This window comes from Falco biarmicus, chromosome 8 (genome assembly GCF_023638135.1).
Source record: "Falco biarmicus isolate bFalBia1 chromosome 8, bFalBia1.pri, whole genome shotgun sequence".
Lineage (NCBI taxonomy): Eukaryota > Metazoa > Chordata > Aves > Falconiformes > Falconidae > Falco > Falco biarmicus.
Window position 1 is genome coordinate 7,882,842 of NC_079295.1, and position 19,096 is coordinate 7,901,937.

Sequence of the window (19,096 nt, forward strand, 5' to 3'; positions counted from 1 at the left end):
GGCATTGCATCAACCACCAACCAGCACAGCAACACAACAGTTTAATTTAGCAAGTCCTCCACTGTTGCTCCTGGTCACTCTCAAATGCTCAAACCCATTTTACAGTGAACAGAAGATTAATTTAACCACTGCTCTTCCAAAAAGTATCCTATAAATCTTTCAGGTTCACATGCTGGCTTCATCTGAGTATCACAGTCCTTGTCCCACCACCACCACAGTGGTGACTGAACCATTGGTATCGGATCCCCACAACAGCCTGTGTAGCCATCAGTTTCCAAAGGTGAAACTACCTTTTCCTCTTCTCTCCACATTTTCTTATTCATGCTACGGCAGTGGTCAGGAGACTTGACCCAGTCCCAGCCAGTCGGGAGGAGGACTGGCCAGCGCCTGCCTTGTCCATTAGTGCTGGAGGGAGAGCCGAGCTGCCACAGCAGATCCGGTGTGCTGCAGGAACGACTCAGACAGGATAGGATTACATATTCTGCTACTCTCCCATCTGTGCGATGGGGCCTCTACACGAAGAAAGCCGAGTCAGCAGCTACCTTACAGCACGTAGAGACATGGATACAATTTTCTGAGTAACGCACAGCACCGGACAGGCAGCTTGACACATTTCACACCAGAAGAGGACAGAAGAAAACACACCCACTTTTACAGCAGCAATCACAAACTTCATACGGAAGAGAAAGGCCAGGTACTGACAGCAGAAAGAGAACAGTGCTGTTGTAAAACCCTTACCAAGGCGAGGAGAGACTCCCTTGTACGCTATAGGAAGAGGAAAGGCTTAAGTACAGACACTTTCCCCATGCAGAAGTGCCGCTGAGACCCAAGGTGTGTGTAACACAGATCAATAACAGAGGTAGAGTCAACAAACAGACATATGCTAACAGCTATAAGGATATATTGTATTTGCTCATGTAACAGCCACACACGCTTACCGGCCTCATCGTCCCACCAGCTGCAAACGAGAGATCACCAGTTAGATAACCAGTAGCTTAAGAATACACACACCGAATCACTGCACCCTAAATTTGGAGGGGAAGATCACAGGGGCAGGGAATTATGTGCACTCCATGAGCAATACAGTATTTGACTGCGGGGGAAGGGTTAGGATTGGCACCTGGCTTTATCAGCGCACTCATTTACCAAATCAAACTGTCCCGGAAAGCTGCCAGTTGCCCTTTAACTGTGTTCGTGAAGTAAAAATTGTTTAATGGGGTCTGGGATTGGAAGGATATGGATCAGATCCAGACGAGATTTGCCAAGTATTCTTCGTACAGCTATGCGGCAGAGAGACAAGAGGCTCCGGGTGTGGCCTGCAACGAAGAAAGCAGAGAAAAACTATTGAGGGACAGAGAAAGAGAGAAGGGTAAGTGTGTAAATCGTGCTGAGCTCCGGCTGACAGCTGAGGAGCCATCTACCCTTTCCATATGCCGAGGCTACGTCCTGTGCAGCGACACCAAGGCCGTGCAGGAAAGCTGAGCGTGCTCCTCCCTGAGGGTGCGAAACCTTTTCGTCGAAGACTTGGAACAACGACAGCTGCTACACGGGCAGTCTGGAAGGGCAAGCTGGAGACTGCATGGGGTTGTGACCACGGCGTCAATCCCTGCATGACAGGGTTCAAGAGGTCACTGCCAAATCCACAACAGGCGAGGCTGTGAGAGGCTCAATACTATTCAGGTAATTTTAAAATTATGTGGACTTTATTTTTGCCCTGGGAAACAAAAGCACTGATGGCCAGCTCAGGCCTTATCCCAGCCTTCTCTTGAGGGCTTCTTTTGAGTTCATGGAGAGCTCTTTCAGCACAAGGGCAAGAGGATGGTGGTGTCTATGTTGATTCAGGAACTGGACCTCCAAAGGCACCACTCCACTATTCCGCACGTTCTGCCTGAGGAGTCCCATTTGCCTCCTAAACCCATGCTTAATGGAAACCACCTGCTCCAGCTTATGTGCACCTCTTCTCAGCAAAAGTCCAGGCTGGTTTAAAAACCAGGTATGCGCAAAGCTGAATAACTTTGGGGTGGGGGGTGGGGGTTGTATCCCACAGCCTGAATCCCTTTGAAATTTCTCTGGAGTTCAAGAGGGAAACCCCACTTCCAACCCTGGTGCAAAGCCCTGGCCTTCACCAGCAGAGCCTGGTGGTTTTATGAGGTGCTGCCCTTGCTGGAACAAGGGTGCGCACTGTATTGATGTTTCTTTTATAAAAAGAAAGAAATAGCAGGTAAATTTAAGCATGTTCAGGTCTGAGGCTCTGGTTTACTTCTTTTGTAACTCATTTGCTTCCCGCAGGATGTTAAATTCAAAGAGCCAGCCTTTTCCCACCTTTCTCCACCACCATCTGAGCTCCCTCCTGCCACTCGCTACTACTGTTTGTGGCTTTACTTCCTACGAAGCCTGTCCAGATACAGCCACCGCTTGGGTCCCTGCAGAGCACAGGGTCAAATCAAGAACGGTGAGGGCACACCTGCATGGCTTTGGAGAACTGGATGTCACTGGACATGCCATAACCTGCCTGTAGTCTGCAGATCCAAAGCCCAGCTCTGATAGGAACGCACTGCTTAAACCTTGTCTCAGGCTGCTGAGAACATGGTTAGGCAATGGAAAAAGAGCTGGGAGAAAGACAAAAAAGATAAAGACAGAGGTTGGGCTACTGGGATAGGTGTCGATGGTAGCTGAAGAGGTAGCTCAAGAGGGAAAACACCACGTGAATGTACAAAATGCAACAGGAAAAAAATAAGGAGTCTAGCTGGAGGCTTATGGGGAAGCCATTGGGTTGAGTCATCAGTGTTGACAGAGCCAGAGGCAGGCAGCAGCTCGGCAACACTGAGGATCCGTGCCAGGGAGCTGCAGACGCCAGCCCCACGGTCCTCTCCTGCCTGATGCCTGCCTAGCCAGCAACAGCTCTTTGGGAGCCATGTCAGGGGTGGTGAAGTCATATAATTAGCTTAACAGCTTGTTAAATCCCAGTTATCTTTTTTGCCTGTTAGAATTGCTTTACACAAATTTTAAGTTAGGCATAACCTGTTTACACAATCTTTTTGCACTTGGCCGAAGGTACCTGAACAAAGAGACCCAGATGAGGATGGTAACACCCATCCTACCACCTTAACAGCTCCTAATTACCAAATAAACTCTCCAAAGAGTTCTCCTGAATCCAGAGCTAAATAAAACCAGCGCCACTTCAGTAAGTCAAAGCCACTTACCCCTTGCTTCTTTGAACACCTGCAGTGCCTCAGGGTTGACTTTGACCCTCCCTGTGGATTCAACTCCCAAGGCTTCCACTTTCACCAGGTTCAGATTGGCTCCAAAGTCAATCAAGAGGTGGACAAACGCCGCTTCACAGCCATGCCGCAGGACAGCGTCCATCACGCACACTGGGGAGCCCCGGGAGAAGCCCTGGATGTTGATGGGCCCACAGCAGTTAAAATCCGGGTTGGCTCCAGCCTGGAGCAGCAGCCGAAAGCACTGCAGGTTGTGGTAGGCTGCACTGATGTACAGGGGGCAGACCACCAGTGTGGTAAGGGGCCGCAGGGAGAGGCTGGGGACCCGCGAAGTGAGGTGGTGGTTCACATCCACATCTGCACCATACCTGAGTGGGGGAGTGAGAAGAGCGGAGGTTTGGAAACAAAGGCAAGAGCACAACAACTGCAGCCCAGGGTGACAACGTGGCAGCGGCTGAGGCTGAAGGACACCCGGAGGGTGAGACCCTGCCTACCTTTGGTACCTCTGGGGCCCACCACCCAAGAACCGCCCGTACCTACCCTCAGATGGGCCTGGGGGGACTTTCTGAGTGGGCATGCCGTATCCAGCACGGTCTGATCTTCAAGAAGCAAAGCTGTTTCTCTGCCCGCAACAACCCAGGCTTTGGAGAGGGGAGGAGTAGCTGACTAACATCTTTCCTTGCCCTCCTGAAGGATGTGCCAAGCACGGCCTTGGCACAAGGGACGGCTCAGCCCTGAGCCAGCACCACGTAATCCTGGATGCCAAAGAGCCGGCTGGGGAGCGGGGATGTTTCCAAATGACTCAGTTGAAGAGATGCAGTGAAATAACTTCCCCACCAGGATAAAACAGGCCAAAAAGCAATACAGGCAATTGATCTGACTGTCACAAACAGCAGGGAAATGGAAACAGAAATCTGTGCTCAACAGCGAAACATGTATGACAAAATCCTGCTCCCGAAGGAGCTGAGGCGGTTGAAATCCCATCAGAATCCCATCAGGGAGTCAAAAAGAAGCCTTTTCCCTAGTATTCAGCTCAGCTGAAGGGATGTACCCGCCAACTTTGAGCACGCAGGAAACTGGAAAAACACAAAATAATTGCATCAGACCTTCCATTCTCCCCATCCACCCTGCACAGCTCCATTCACAGGTTATATATTACACTGGTTACTGCACGACAGATCACAGTTCAAGGCCAGCACTCCAAACCCTGAAGGGGGAGACCTCCGAGAGCTGCAGCAGCAACCCTCTCAAGCCTTTTGCAACTGGCTCCTGCCTCACCCTACCCCACAGAGAAACCCATACCTCGTATCTTTGCCGCATGGTGCCATGGTGTCCCAACTGCTCCATAAGCCCTGCGGCCAGAGCAAAGCGGGCTCAGGCTCGCTGTGGCGCAGAGAAGGCATGCTAACAGGCTGAAGCCCTGCTCAGTGGACATCATCATCATCATGAAACAGAAGCAGCGCCTGCAGCATACTTCTTGGTAAGTACAGATGGCAGTAAGTTGTGAACGAGCAGCAAACAGGGCTGATTGGCTTCGGCTCTTTTCATTTTTTTGTAGGAAGTGAAGAATGCAGCCAAATAAATGGGAACAAAAAGGCCAAGTGTAGCTTTCTAGAAAAGCATGAAATTTGGAAAATGGCAATGCTGCGGAAAGAAGATGTCGCAGAAATAAGCATTTATTTCCCCCAGGCTGGGTAACACCCAAGCAGTGGGGACACTAACTCCCATCTACTTCACATGCGGCTTGGATGGGAAGGAGGAGGAAGACAACGCAATTCCCTAAGGAGTAGCTAGTTTTAATTGCAGCACTGCAAACCAAGCAAAGGAAGGAAAGCACTGTCCCTTCTCCCCACAGAGAGATGAAAGGTTCCTTCAACCTGCCAGCCCCCTTCCCAAAACCACAAACCAAGCATTCCGAGAACTAGATTTTTCTGTCTCCTAGATAGCATTATGTTCCTTTCTGGAGTTAATAAAAGAAATAAGGAAACAACCTGGGGACGAATCCTGCCCCAAGGCAAGCACAGCTCTTCCGAACCCAGTAGGGCCTGGTCCCTATCCAGCAAATACTTAACCAAATGCTTCAATTCTGAGGATGGGAATGGCCTCATTTAAATTAAACTCACGCAGAACAAGGGCCAAGGAAACTCGCCTAAGAGCTGCAAATGGCATGCAGTGTATTTTTACCCCAACTCACAAGATCTGCCAAGCATGAACATCTTGACTGAGATCTCAGGAGACCGGTGGGGTGGAAAAATGCAGGAAAAGGATGGGACTAGGCAGTACAGCACTGATGAGCGTGAGCTGGTTCTTGCACCAGCCACAGAACTGAGCTTTGCTTCCCAGGCCAGGCAGCTGACCCAAGGATCACCGCACACTAAGGGGACATTCCCATCCATCCCTGGGGACATCCACAGCACTTTGCTGCATCTGTGCCACTTCACCTGTGTTGGAGCACAGAGGGCTAAATAAGAGAAGGTGTCTGTTCTCGACAGGCAATCGTTTATGTTCCCTGTAGATAAATCTCTTAAAATCAGACTATGTAGCATTTGGATAGTCATCTGTGCTGCTGTGGGACTTTCGCAGGGCTGTTGTAGGGTCGCTGTCTCCTATGGCCATGGTCCTCACCAGACAGCAGGTATCCCTTCATTTCAGTCCGGTTTTTTTTCCATTATCATCAAAATTCTCAGTGGAAACCCCCAACTCAAAGCAAAATACAAGAGTCCACTTTTATCACAGTTAGGCATGCACCTGAGGCATCGGGGTGATTTGTCAGGTATCTTTTTCACCATTTTAGTGTGGCAGAAGGATCCTTAAGATGCTGGGTCAGCCCTCAGTTACGCTGCAAGTACAGTGCTACAGTCCGAACCCATTGCAGCATGATCACATCACAAGCTGTCAGGAAGGCAATCTATACCCTGGCAATATAACCGTGCATATTTCCGCCAGCCGTCTTATAAAATGGATCACCATTCCACAGCTACGTGTGTATTTACTATTAACGGATACAATTTCACTTATTGCTTGGTTAGCTGGTTCAGCAGTTGTAGTAGTAGTCAAGAACCCTGATTGTGCTACCATACGATATAAAGAAAAGAAATGAACCAGGCGATGTTTAGACACCTGCAGCGAGCCTGACTGGGCTGGGCTTTCTCTTCAGGGCACAGGCTCTCTCGAGCTGAGTATGCTGAAGTATTTCTTTGTATCTCAGTAAAAGTATCTTCCTCATTGCACTCCCCCTGCCAAATCCTTTAAAACAACATTTTAAAAATCTGAGCGAGCTTCATAACATAAGACTGTGTGTTAAAGTAAGCAACTCTGAATGTATCTTTGAAATCTCTGCTCCAAGATATTTGAAATTTTGGGCAATCTGACAATTTGGTATTAGCTTAGCAGCCTTGGGAGAGACATTGTCTAATAAAAAGATATTGGACAAACTCCAGTTAATTTTTAATCCTGAAAGTTTTCCAAAATCTTGCTTTTAATATTGCTGGCAAGGTATCCCAAGGAGCAGACACATAAATCAATGCATCAGCTCTCCATGTGCTGCTGAAATACCATTTGCTACATTTCACCCTGCCTTAGCAGATATATCAGGGGAGATTCTCAGGAATGCAGCGTGTGAGCTGAACCTTGTACCAACGAGCACGTGGCGATGGGGATATCCTTCTCTCAGCTTGCTGAGAAAGGAGCAAGAAGAGGGGACTGTCTCCCCATCTTTCTACTCGTCAGCTTCCTTAAAGCTGCACTTGTATGAAAATTAACTTCCCCACAAGCAAAAAGGAAAGGAGAAAATTCCCAAGTATTTCTAATTTCTTCTATTCTAATCCATTTGGTTATTTTCTGGCATTTGTGGACATTGAAGGGATTCCTTGGAGAGCGCTCCTGTGTGAATCCAAATACCCTTTCTTCTCTTTTACCATTTCTTTCTTCAACCTGTATTTTTCCCTTAGTATTTGTCATCAATGGACGATACAGTTGCTCAGCGTAGTCCCTTATACAAAAAGCTTCCAATTTAGAAGGAAGTAAGTACCACAGCATGCCACAGAGGAAGAAACTCAAATTTGCACAGCTCACTGCTAGATCTTGAACCCACTCGCTGCTCGTGGAGGGAATTTCCTGAGGGACAGGCGGCCACCAGTTACCCACCACCCAGCTAAGGTTACTGTTCATCTCAACAGAGCGATGGCCATCACTCCCTGCCCCAGAGATGCCACCCCTTCGATGAAGCTGTGCATCAGGTGTCAGGCAATTAGGATGCCACGGAGGGTGCCCTAGTGAAGGGCAAACCCAAGCAGCCAAGAACAGCCAGTGCCAATGACAAGCATCTCTCCTCCCAAGGACAGAAAACGGTCAGAGCAGCAGAGTTAAGCAAAGGAGAGATGTGCTTCCAACCAATTTTTGATTCGCTGGGGAATCCACCTCACTCGTAAACCCAGCCAGAGACATGGAGCTGGCATTCAAAACGGAGGTGGGGGGAAGATACTTTTTAAGATTTGGATCTGTCTGAAGAGTGGATGGTGGGCTCAGAAACAGAAAACTTTTCTCTTAGACTTTGTCTTAGAAGAACAGGCATGGGAGTCACACGGCAGGGCACAGATCAGGGCCAAGCGACAGAGAACACGAGGATGTACCTTCAGGCGCTTCTGCACCAGAACTTGTCCGTATCTTAGCCAGCTTCGCCAGGCCTGTGGAGGCACTGGGCGTGTGAGGAGGGAACGGATACGCTGAGCCCCATGGGGGAAAAGATCCCAAGGCAAGAAGGTAGAGCCACCCCTCTCCCCACCAGAACCATCTTCAGCCTGCACCCAAGCTCTCACCTGATCAGCTCCCGGAGGATGTCTGCCCGGCCCACGCGTGCCGCATGGTAGACAGGGGTGCTGCGGTGATGCCGGCTGCCGTTGGGGTCAGCCCCAGCTTCCAGGAGGATCTTGGCACACTCAAGGTGCCCGTTGACCACAGCTACGTAGAGGGCGGTCTGACCCTTCACATCCACTAAATCAATCTCAGCCCCTTTGCGGAGGAGGAAGTCAACGCAGGGGCCATGGCCAGCGGTGGCGGCGATGCGTAGCGGTGTGCAGGGCAGCCAGCCGCAGCACCACACTGACTTCTCATTGATCCGGCTGTCATTGGGGGGAAAAAACACTGGGTCAGAAAAGCCCTCGTGCTGCCTTGCATCACCCCAACTCCCCCAGCCCCTAAGGAGGATGCTGGGAGAGCCCAAACTGCTCCCTTGAAGCTCTTCCTCCCTGTTTTGGCACTTCGTAACAGCCCTGAAAAGCTCCTGCCAACATCCTGACTAGGTGCTGCACACAGGTAGCCAGAGAGTACTCATACTCATACACATACTCAAGTAGTGTCTGAAAGATGGGCTTTATCAGAGTTCTGCTGTGTCAGGAGCAGTGCATACACACAATAAGGGACAAACCCTGCCTCAAAACTCAGTCAAAATCCCTAATAAAAAAAATACAATACTCCCTACTCCCTTTTTACAGGGAGATATCCCAAACCAGCAGTGACTGAGTGGACAACCACACCCATTTAATTCAAGCTGCTGTAAAGAGGGTAGAAAGTCATCAAAGCAGCAGGGAAACAGCAAGAGGACACGGGAAAAGGCGAGCAATGAATGGAAATGCAGGCGAGCATCTGTATCACACCACTGGCAACATTCACTCACCCAAGCACCATGGATGACAAACACAAATCCAGAGAAAACTATCCCTGCCAGGAAGGAGCAAGCTTGGGAGGTGCAGCCATCCTGCACTGAGAAGCACAAGTAGGCCATTAGCATCCTTGTTGCACAGCTGTCCTGGCGTAAGAGCTTTTTCCAGTGTATTGAAAGAGAAGGTTCATGGCTGGTGGCTGCTTAGATGCCATCTGAAATAACCTGTATTAGTTGTCACGCTCATCCAGATCTCAGGTTAGCCCTACAAATCTCATAAGCATCCAGACCTTCCTGTCAAATTCTCTGCAGGTACCATTTTAGCAGGAACACGCAGAGAGGAAGGGATTTCTTTAAAGCCAAGGTAGGCTTGCAAAAGTGCTCTTTAGACGGCGCAGCAATGGATCTGCTCTTCTAGTTCACTCCATGCAGGCCCACATAACTGGTGCAGGACAAAGCAGTTTTTATACAGTGCATTTACAGTGTTTGCTGGGACAGTGATGCCACAATCTTTTTTTTCCAACCGTGTTTTAGGAAAAGGAGTCGTATAAAGCCCACACAAAGCCCTCAGCTATCAAGTCTTACGACAAAAACATTCCCTTTAATCCCGGAGGCTTGGGGATCTCCATGCCATACCTACCTCCGAATGCAGAGAAGTCACTTCTCTGCGCACTCCATCACCTGTGTGATGGTGCTGCAGGCCCAACCCTCCCGCCAAACTTTGCTTTTTCCTGCACGGCAGGATGCCTGGCCCTGCTGCCACAGGGATGGCACAAGGCAAAAATGTCACACCAAGGGTCCAAAGAGCCCCAGGTGGCAGAGAGAGGGGCTGGCTCATTCCCTTTTTGCTGAAAGGCCGCTTTTTTTGAGGCTGGGAGGCAATCTGCACTCTAAGCAGTTTTCTCCACGATGCAGGAAAATTAACTATCCCCATCGTCACAGATTTAGCACCGGGCAGGTTTTGTAACGCAGGGTGTTTCAGGTTTATATATTCGACCGTAATCCCTTTGGTATGTTTTCCCCACCACAGCCAGGCTCCTGTTTTCACGGTGTTTCGTTCCTGGGCCCATCTGAGGGGAGCTCGGCCGCGGCCGGAGCCTTCCCTGCCGGGATCCCTGCGCACCCCCCCAGCCTGACGTCTCTCCCGTGAACACCGGAGCGAGGCGGGTGTCGGAGAGGAGCCGGCGTGCGGGGGAGGGGGGGGAGTCGCGCAGCCCCCGGGGCCTCGACAGCCACCCGGTGCCAGCGGGGCCCCGCGGCGCGGCCCCTGGCGGGCGCGCAGGCAGCCTGCGGCGGGGGTGCGAGGCGCCCCCTCACCTTTGGAAGCTCTCCTCCTGCAGCAGGCTCTTGAGGGTGGGCAGGTCCCCCACGTAGGCCGCGTCGTGCAGCCGGGTGTCCTCGCAGTGCTCGATGGGGTGGTCGCAAAACTGCTCCCGCAGCCACTCCTTCAGGTTACGACCTGCGCTGGAGAGAGAGCGGGGGGGGCGCCGGGCTGAGCCCAGGCCACCGGCGGCCCGGGGGCGGGGGGCTGCGCTGCCCCGTCCCGTCCCCCTCCCGGCACCGGGCGGCCGCCGGGATGGCGGCGGGCCCGCTCCCCCCACGTTACCTGCCTGCCCGCCTGAGGCGGCGGGCGGGTCCCCGCCGCCGGGGGGGCCGCCCTCCGCCATCGCCCCTCGCAGCGCCGGGCCGGCTCGGCCTCCCTCCCCGCCCGCAGCGCCCCCCGGCCGCCGCCCGCCCTCCCCGGGCCGGCCTGATTGGTGCCCGCCGGCCCGGCGGCTTCCTGCCTCCGCGTTAAGGTGGTTTTCCCCGGCGGGAGGAGGGCGGTTCGCCTCCGCGCCGGCAGCCGGCAGCCACGCCGGAGCCATTCCTCCTTCAGACCCGCCCCGCCGCCGCCGCTCGGCGGGAGGGTGACTGGGGCGGCCCGGCCCGCTCAGCCCGGCCGGGGTGGCGCGGCGGCCGCCTCACCCGCTGGGGGCTCTGGAGGTTCCCCCTCAGAAGGGGGGAGCGGGGCAGGGCTCGGGCGCTGGGCGAGGGGCCTGGGGGCTCCTTCTCCCAGCCACCGCCCTGGCAACTCGGCGCGCTCGCCCCGAAGCCGCCTCAGGGCCGCCCCTGCACCGCCGCGGGGGGATACCGGGCGCTGGGGCGCTGCTGCAGCGGGCAGCGTTTCGCTCCTTAGGCTAGGCGAGGTTTCCCACAGCTAAAAGCTGCAGAGGTTTTATCTGGCCACATTCGTCCGATTCTCCCCGGGGTGTGTTGTCAGGTTGCCACCGGCCTGTGAGAGAGAGCAGGCGGCCCGTGTGAGGGGGACGGAGCTGAGAGGGGAGCGCAGCTGAGCGGGGAGGCCGGGCGGGAGCAAGCAACAAGGCGACAGGGTCATGAAAATGCCATGGGGAAGCAGCCAGGTCTGTGGGCTCTGAGCAAAAAGCCACTGCTTTGTGTAAACCCCACCAGGCAGCCTCAAATACAGCGCCCAAAGCTCACCCTCAGGAGGGAGCAGCGGGCTTGTGAAGTACCCACACGGGCACAGCGCTTTGAGCATGCAAAAGCAGGAGAAGGTGCGTGGAAAGACGCAGAGGCAAAAGGTTTGAAAGGAAAGCGGTTCGCACCGACTCTGATCACCTCCCTGGGCAATGCTCGCAGGCCAGCCGCTGGTCATGGTGATGCCCTGGTGCAGAGCTGCTCTCCGAGCATTTGAAACACACCTTTGGCTTCTGAGCGCACATTTTTGAGTCCCCAGTGCCAGGAGGGAATGGTGGTAATCCATCTAGCTTTCCTGCAGCTCCACTCCTGCTGCTCCGTGGCAGAATATCAATCCACCGACGCCAGACTCTGGCTGCAAACACGGTTTCCTGTAACTTATTATATGGGCTCGAGCAATCTGGAGGAGAGAGGCACGATCTGTAAATAGAACCCATTCGCCTTGCCTGGTGGAAGATCAAAAGGGGAATGGAATCAATGGGATTTTCAGAAGCCATCGGTTCTAGCTAGCACTGCCACCTCCCCCTGCCTGCTAGTCCTTATGCCATTAGATGAGGCAGACCTGGAGCCAAGAAACATCCCCTGGAATGAACTGGCTGTCAGTCTGGAAACCGGACTCAATGTCTGTTTGGGCCTCCTTGAGTCAAAGGGACCAGATCTGGAAACCAGACAACAGGGCTAGGTGAAGCTCCAGCCCCAGCTTGGTCAGCCCGTGCTGCCCCATCTTTGTGAAAGGCTTTCTAAACATGGGGGTGAGAGGTAGAGCTTTCAGAGGCAGGCTTACCCCAGGGCTGGCCGCTCTTTGGGGGATGCCTTTGCTGAGTTTGCTCCATCAGGATGCTTGCAGACCCACTACTCTCCAGCAGACTCCTTCGTGTTCCTTCCGTGGTTTCTAACACCAACCTACAACTGCATCTGGCTAGAGGGGCTCTGTGTAACCCCCTCTGTGTCTGCTCATGGGCAGGGAAGCAGCCATATACATCTCAGTTCCCTGTTGATGGCACAAAGACAGACTAGAGCAGCTTTCTAGCTGTTGCATTGTCTGCAGCCCTTACAGATTTAATAAGCTCCTCCAGCTGCAAAGCGTGTGTTGGACTGCTGGCCAGCAATGAGGTCTTGTCCGGAGGAAAAATGCATGTTAGTCCATGGGCTTTCATGCACATGGCCCCTAACAAAAAGGCACAATACCTGTGTGCACAAGGGGATAGTTACTGCAAGGGACAGAAACCTTTGTACTTTAGTGCCTTCCCAGCAAGAACGCAACGCCAGTTTTCAAAGCTCTTAGGAACAGGCCACTCCTGCTCAGCACAATTTTTCTCTAAAATAGATTTGTTTACTCACTCTGTGTCATTTGGAGCTGACTCTTCCTCTTCTCACATGGGTACAGTGCAGACAGGCGAGAAAGGGGGGCAGAGGACACAGCAGTGTTTACTTGCAGTAGGGTAATTGTCCCCATAGACAAAGCAGAGCCCCCGAGAAGAAAAAGCAGAAACAGGACAGATGAAGCTGGAACGCCAGTGTTTGGATGGCTGGTGTGATTCGAGGTTCATTCAGTTCTTGCAGCAAATGCCTCATTTAACCACTCTCTTCTCTCTCATCCACGTATTTATGTACTTAAAGACATGCTGCAATGAAAGGCAGAAAGTTTTTACATACCACAACCCATTATACTTCCTAGCACAAGTTCACCTCCTGAACCAGGCTCTTCTCTCTCTTTTTCTTTTTTGTTTATTTTGGGGGTTTTTTTGTTTGTTTGTTTTCCTTAAATGCATGTGAAAACCAACCCATCCCAAGTTGACCTAACAAGTTCTTGTACAGGACTCTAGAAAGGGAGTGGCTGTGATTGCTATCTCTGCCTTGGAGATGGCCAGCACTGGAAATCCATAGGTGTTTAAGAGAAAGCCCATGGAGAAATCCACTATGATGTAAATCTATATCACTCAAAGTGAGTGCAATGGGAAAACGTAAATTTGCAAACAGGTTAACATTTGGCCAAGACCTAGGAAATGCCTTTTCAAAGTCTGGAGAAATAATTTTATGTCCAGCTGCTCCTACTAGACGTACCTTTTACAAGCTGAAGGCATAGGCTGTGGGCAGCCCTGGCTGCGGTTCCAGCCTGCCTCACCAGGAGGCTGGACTAGATGACCTCCTAAGGTTCCTTTCAGCCTGAATTGTCCCATAATCCTAATAATAATCAGCTAATGCTTCCTGTAACTGGAACAGTACTGAAGTCCATGGACTGTTTCTAAAGACTGCAAAAGGCGGTTGCTGCTGGTTCGAGGTACACCGGGCAGATCCTCTGCTGGCACAAGGCAGCAGAGCTCCAGAGCAATCGGGAGCAATTGGCTCTCTGTCTTGGAGCACAGTACCTCGAGAAACCTGCCCTGGCCAGGCCCACCACCAGAAGGGAGAAGCAGCCAGGGCAGGTGAACTCACTTGGCCCCCCTTCCCTCTGCGGCCAGCCGTTCAGTCTCTGTGGGTGGCCTCTCGGACTGCTGCATTGATCCCAGCCCACTTGAAAACCAATCCACCCAGCGACTCTCTCAAGGAGAGCTTCCAGTATCTAAAAATAGCCAGTAATCCAACACAGCCAACACACACTGAACTCGCTCATGAGGCAAGACCTTTTCTCCAGCTCCTGACACTGAAGCAATGAAAAAGAAAATAAAAGGAAGGGGGGGGGGGGGCGGGGCAGGAAACAAAGAAAACGGATTCTCTGGAGGAGCCCCCGGCCATGGGCAGCTAGCTTAACCACTCCACATTCACCGATTTTCCCACTGTCTCTCCTGAGCAGACACACCCTCCCACCTGCCATCCTCTCCCAACCACGCTCCTCATTCTGCAAGTGAAATGGAAAGTTCACCTATCCTGGCTCCATCCTGCAAGGAATCAGCCCATCTATCAGGGCACCGCTAGGGTCCCTCCCCCGCAGGACCTGGGCACCTGCCCTCCAAGCTGCTGCTGCCTGCAGAGCCTACCTCCTCATCTCCCTTGCCACCAGCCCCCACCGCCCAGCAGTGGTCTGTGGGGTCCCCTATGAGCAGCACGCACTCCTAAAGCTAACAGCACAGAGCGTGGACATAGGAAGACCTGCGACTTAGCCCTCCTTTCTGCACGTTGTCACTGGGATTATTGCAAACGAGAGTTTCCAGTTTCAGGGCCATGAAAGCCCCCTCTGTGGACCTGGAAGGTCTGTCTTACCTGAACATGGTGGAGGAGAAGAGGGAGGGCAGGGGCGAATTCCTGTTAACCCACCGCTTTTACTTCCTGGAATTAAGCCAGTGGTTGCATGTATTGCCAGACTGCACAGCGCAAGCGAGAAGAGAAATGCACCTCCTCCTCTCTCATTCCTGGGTTAACAAGGACATCTTGAGAATCTCGCAGCCAGGTTGGGCACTCTGTTCTGTGATTGCAAAGGGCAATTATTTATACCTGGTGCTAAAACAAGTGGTTAGCCCCACCACCACCACCACCTCCAAACACCCTTTCCAGAGACACCACCTTTTACATCCCACAGGGTTCCTCCCGGACCCGCCAAGCGCAGCAGGAGAAAGCTTCATTATGAAATACTTAGCAATTGCAACTGCTTCAGTGCCAGAGTAACAGGCAAACTGTTCTTTAAAAAAAAACAAGAAAAAAGAAAAAGAAAAAAAGAAAGAGAGAAGGAAGGAAGGAGAGAAGGAGGGAAGAAGGAAGGAAGGAGAGAATGCCTAAACCATAACTGTAATTCACGCTTAGCTCAGTCTATAAAACTTCTCCCTTCCTGGATCTAAGCCAACAGCTTGAATTTTTAGTGAACTCTGAAGTTAAGTTGCCCTGGTGATAAATGCATCTGTTGGGAAAGGGGCAGCGGGGGGGGGGGGGGGGGGGGGGGGGGGGAGGAGAAAAAATCCCCCATCCCGCAGTTTGTAGCACAGCTCAACATTTTTCTGTGGAATTTGTATAGTTTCTAAAGTGCACATGAAGATGTACGTTAACAAGGGGCTGCAACAGAAAACAGGAATGAGAGATGGGATGAGAACTTAATTCCAGCATCTGGGACTGTCATTAGGACTGGGGCTATAATCACAAAGATGACAACAGATAGGTTGCTTGGAGTCCTGTAAATTAATTACGCTGCAAATGTGCCTTGACATGCCTAAATGTGACTGTCTCAAGGGAAGAGAGGCAGGACTGATTCATCAGCTAGCTGTATTTTGACCTTCCATCAGGTGTCCATGACTTTTCTCCCTCAATCCTGACCATGAGAAAGTGGAGGACATGGAATAGAGATTATACTGGAACACCCCAGAAAGTCAGAGACTAGAAAATGCCACCCATCTGTCATCTTCAGCATGGGACAAAATGAGACAGAATCACAAAATTTGTGAACAGTAACCCTGCTGCTCCCAGCAGACTGGTACGATCAGTCCAGCAAGTGAGGAAAGAGGGCTAAAACTGAGTAAAGAACCACCAGGATAAACACAGATATAATCAGCAGCCTGGATGATGTGGGTGCTGGCAGGTCACGAACGCCTCACCTGCATGGGGGATGCCAGCCCCAGCACAGTTCCAAAGCAAAGTTTACACTGCCTTCGCCATGCCACGATACCACTGGGGAAAAGTGGCCAAAAAAAAAAAAAAAAGGTTGTATTTCAAACTGGTTATGCCCAGAGAGGTGTGGGTCACACCGCATCTCTGATCCTTGGGCGCTTGCTGCTCTAGTAGTTTTAGCTTTGACCAGAGGACCCCTGTTTAAAAGAAAACAGAGCAATGACTGTCCTACATGCCCCTTTCATTTCTCCCAATAAAATTATGGGACCACCTGAGAGAGCGCGGGATTTCATGCTTGTTTCTCATTCTTTTCCTAGTATTTACTTTTGGTAAGGGTGTGAAAGGCTCCAGCTCTGGAAATCATTTCTCAGTAGCCCATTACCATCCTGCGGGAACTCCTCAGGAGAGCCTAGCTCCAAGCACGAAGGACCCAAGGAAAGGCTTGCATCAGCCCAGTCTCTCAGGCATGCCCAGCACGTGAGAGAGGAGGCAGCCCATACCTTGGCCACAGGTTCCCAGCTCATGGAGCAGGCGTGCTTGCGGGTACTTACTCTCCCGGGTGCATTACTGTGATCAGACCACTGTCATCAACAGTTTGAGGCAGCATCAGAGACATCCCCAGCATGAGGCAGGGGAGGAAAACAACAATGGAGTTTTCACCACTGTTTTCCAGGAGAAATAGCCATCTGGAGTCTTTCTCTGATGGCAGATGTGGGAATATCAAAGGAGAAGCAGGCGCCTCCTTCACCTCAGTCAACAGACGAAACACCTCCTTGCAGGCAGGTTAGAAAATAACATAAAATCTGCTGAGGACAAGTTTCCATTGATGGCAAAAAGCTGCCCAGAAATGAGTCACGCAGGAACATTTCAGTCAAACCTCCCCCACTTCCACCAGGGGATTTGCAGACAAAAGGGATTTTTATATATATTTTTTGCTATTTTTTCTCTTCATAAAATATTCAGATTTTGATGGGAAAATAAAACTGAAGAGCTTTTTTCCCCCCTTCGTTTTTGCCCTTTGAAGAACTTCTTTCACCACTTGTGTGGAACTGTCAGAAGAAATACCTCAAGGAAAAGCAGGAGCAGAACAATAGAAAGGAGCTGTAAAAGCTGGGGAGGAGAAAACTTCATTTCCATAATGCACATGCAAAATGCTTCTCTGTAGCTTTCCCTGCCCCTCCCGTCTTCTTCAGAGTCTGACCATTGTCTGCTTCATCCTGCTGCCCTGAGCAAAGCCATCTTCAGCCCCTTTGCAGTCGGATGTGCACCCTTTCCCCAGGGCTGGACCCCATCTCTTGCAGAGAAGACAGGGTCCACCAAGCAACAAGATAGGGCAGGTTTCACCCTCTGGCAGGTGGTTTCTCTTGCATTTACTCTCAATGTTGAAAAATGCCAAAGACAGTGCGTTGAAAAGCAAACCAAAAGGCTAAAGCCCCCGGAGGGTTTTCCGTTTATAATGTTAAGCATGCAAAGTGAATATTAGGAGCTATATCCTGGCTGTTAAATAATCAGAGGAAAATAAATCAATTATGGAAAGTATATCTGCATGGAAATGGGAAGGAGAACCACTATCACCAGTGAGAACTATCCAGCAGCACGGATTATTGATTGAAGCAGTAAGCAGAGGTGATGTGGGATAGGTGACCCAGCTCCATCAAGTGCCTGATGCCCAGCCTCTGGTGGTTCTTCCCTCACGTGTTGGACCTACAGCTCTGATTCCTTTCACCAAGCAGATGCATCCCTATGTAAACCTGACAGTGGAAATCCTTCCCCGTTTCATACATTTCCTTCAACAAACCGCATGAAATACTTGTACTCTTAAGAACAATTCTTAAAATAGTATTTCAGCTAGGCTTAGAGAAGGTGCTGGCTCAAGTGGGACTAAACTTAATTCCCAAATAGAGGAAAAAAGAGACCGTGACAGAAACTGCTGGAAAATACGGGAATGTTTGTCCTTAACTTTGCTAGCACCATTGCTGAGGACATTGAAAATGTAAGCTCCTAGGAAAAAATGTCAAATGCAAGGCAACTCCAATGCTTTTGTATAAGCTACAGCAAGGCTGTAGACTCTAGCAAAGGAAAGGTTTGGTACAGCCCTGGGGCTTTCTGTATCACAAGAGGAGTGTTGTTTTTAATCTGAATGCAGAGGAGATGAGTTTAATCTGAAAACCTTTCCTGTTTTTAAGATGTTAAACAACAGATGGGATCAGAATCCTTGTTCAAAGTTATAGGTAGTCAATTGGTTTCGGGACTCTTTTTCTGGACCAAAACCTCCGTGTACCCACCAGAGAGCTGACACCAGCTTACCCAACAGCTGATAGCAGTCTGTCAGTGGATGGACACCCTTTCCAGCCTGCAGCATACTGTCTCCATCCTCAGGTGAAGGGAGAAGCGGCTGCCGTAATGGAAACACTTGGTTGGGTTTTGCAGATCAAAAAGGAAGAGAACCTAATCTGAAAGGAATCACTTCCATTTTTTTTTATAACCATCAAACATTTCCATCAGGAGCAAAGTGGGAGGAAAATCTAACTAAAAGCAGCAAGACCAGCTTGTCTCAAAGTAAGGCTGCAGTTTAAGAAGCTGAGGGCAACACAAGTAGGAAGAAATCAGACCACCACTCGCAGGATCTGGGTTCCCACCCCTGCGTCTCACTTCGTGAACTTTGGCAGGTCTCTGATGCTCCCTGAGCCACCATCCCTCCCCTCGGTTGGAAGATGGAGATTTCCTAACCCTCACGTCAGAGATGCTGTAAAAGGCACTCGGCTTTCATTCAAAAATATATTGTGCATTTCATCACTGGGTAGAAAACTTTGAAATCGTGAAGGGGAAGGCAAAAATTAAAGAACTGAATAGGTGGGTTGTTTTTAATCTGATGCTTTGCAAAATCAATTTCAGATCAGGAACTAAGGGTCAGGAGAGACCCAACTCCTGATTTCTCAACGCTTAATTGCTGGCAAAGCTGGCATGACACTTCCTCTGCCTTGTGGCTTTGGCTGAAGGTCTCTCAGGTGAAGAACACCATTTATTCTGCGAATGTTTGGTGCCAGGCCCAAAGGGAACAGGAATCACCCTGAACTACTGGCATTTGAATGCATCTGCCTTTTCTGCATCTGTCCATCCACGCTGCACAGTGCCAGGCTTTCATACTTCACTGCACAGATGCAAAATGTCCCAGACCAGTGTTTGTCTCCTGACACAAAGAGAA

General features: G+C 50.9%; 1 protein-coding gene across 1 annotated transcript; it reads right to left on the minus strand.

Moving 5' to 3' along the window:
• Positions 1–879: 879 nt before the first annotated feature.
• On the minus strand, positions 880–10,628 carry ASB1 (ankyrin repeat and SOCS box containing 1). The gene is made up of 5 exons (XM_056349901.1): positions 10,487–10,628; positions 10,198–10,339; positions 8,039–8,341; positions 3,204–3,589; positions 880–1,316 (listed from the first exon to the last, which is right to left on the minus strand). Exons 1-5 carry the CDS (start codon positions 10,545–10,547, stop codon positions 1,183–1,185), a joined length of 1,026 nt encoding a protein of 341 aa, XP_056205876.1. The 5' UTR covers positions 10,548–10,628; the 3' UTR covers positions 880–1,182.
• Between the last annotated feature and the right edge of the window lie 8,468 nt (positions 10,629–19,096).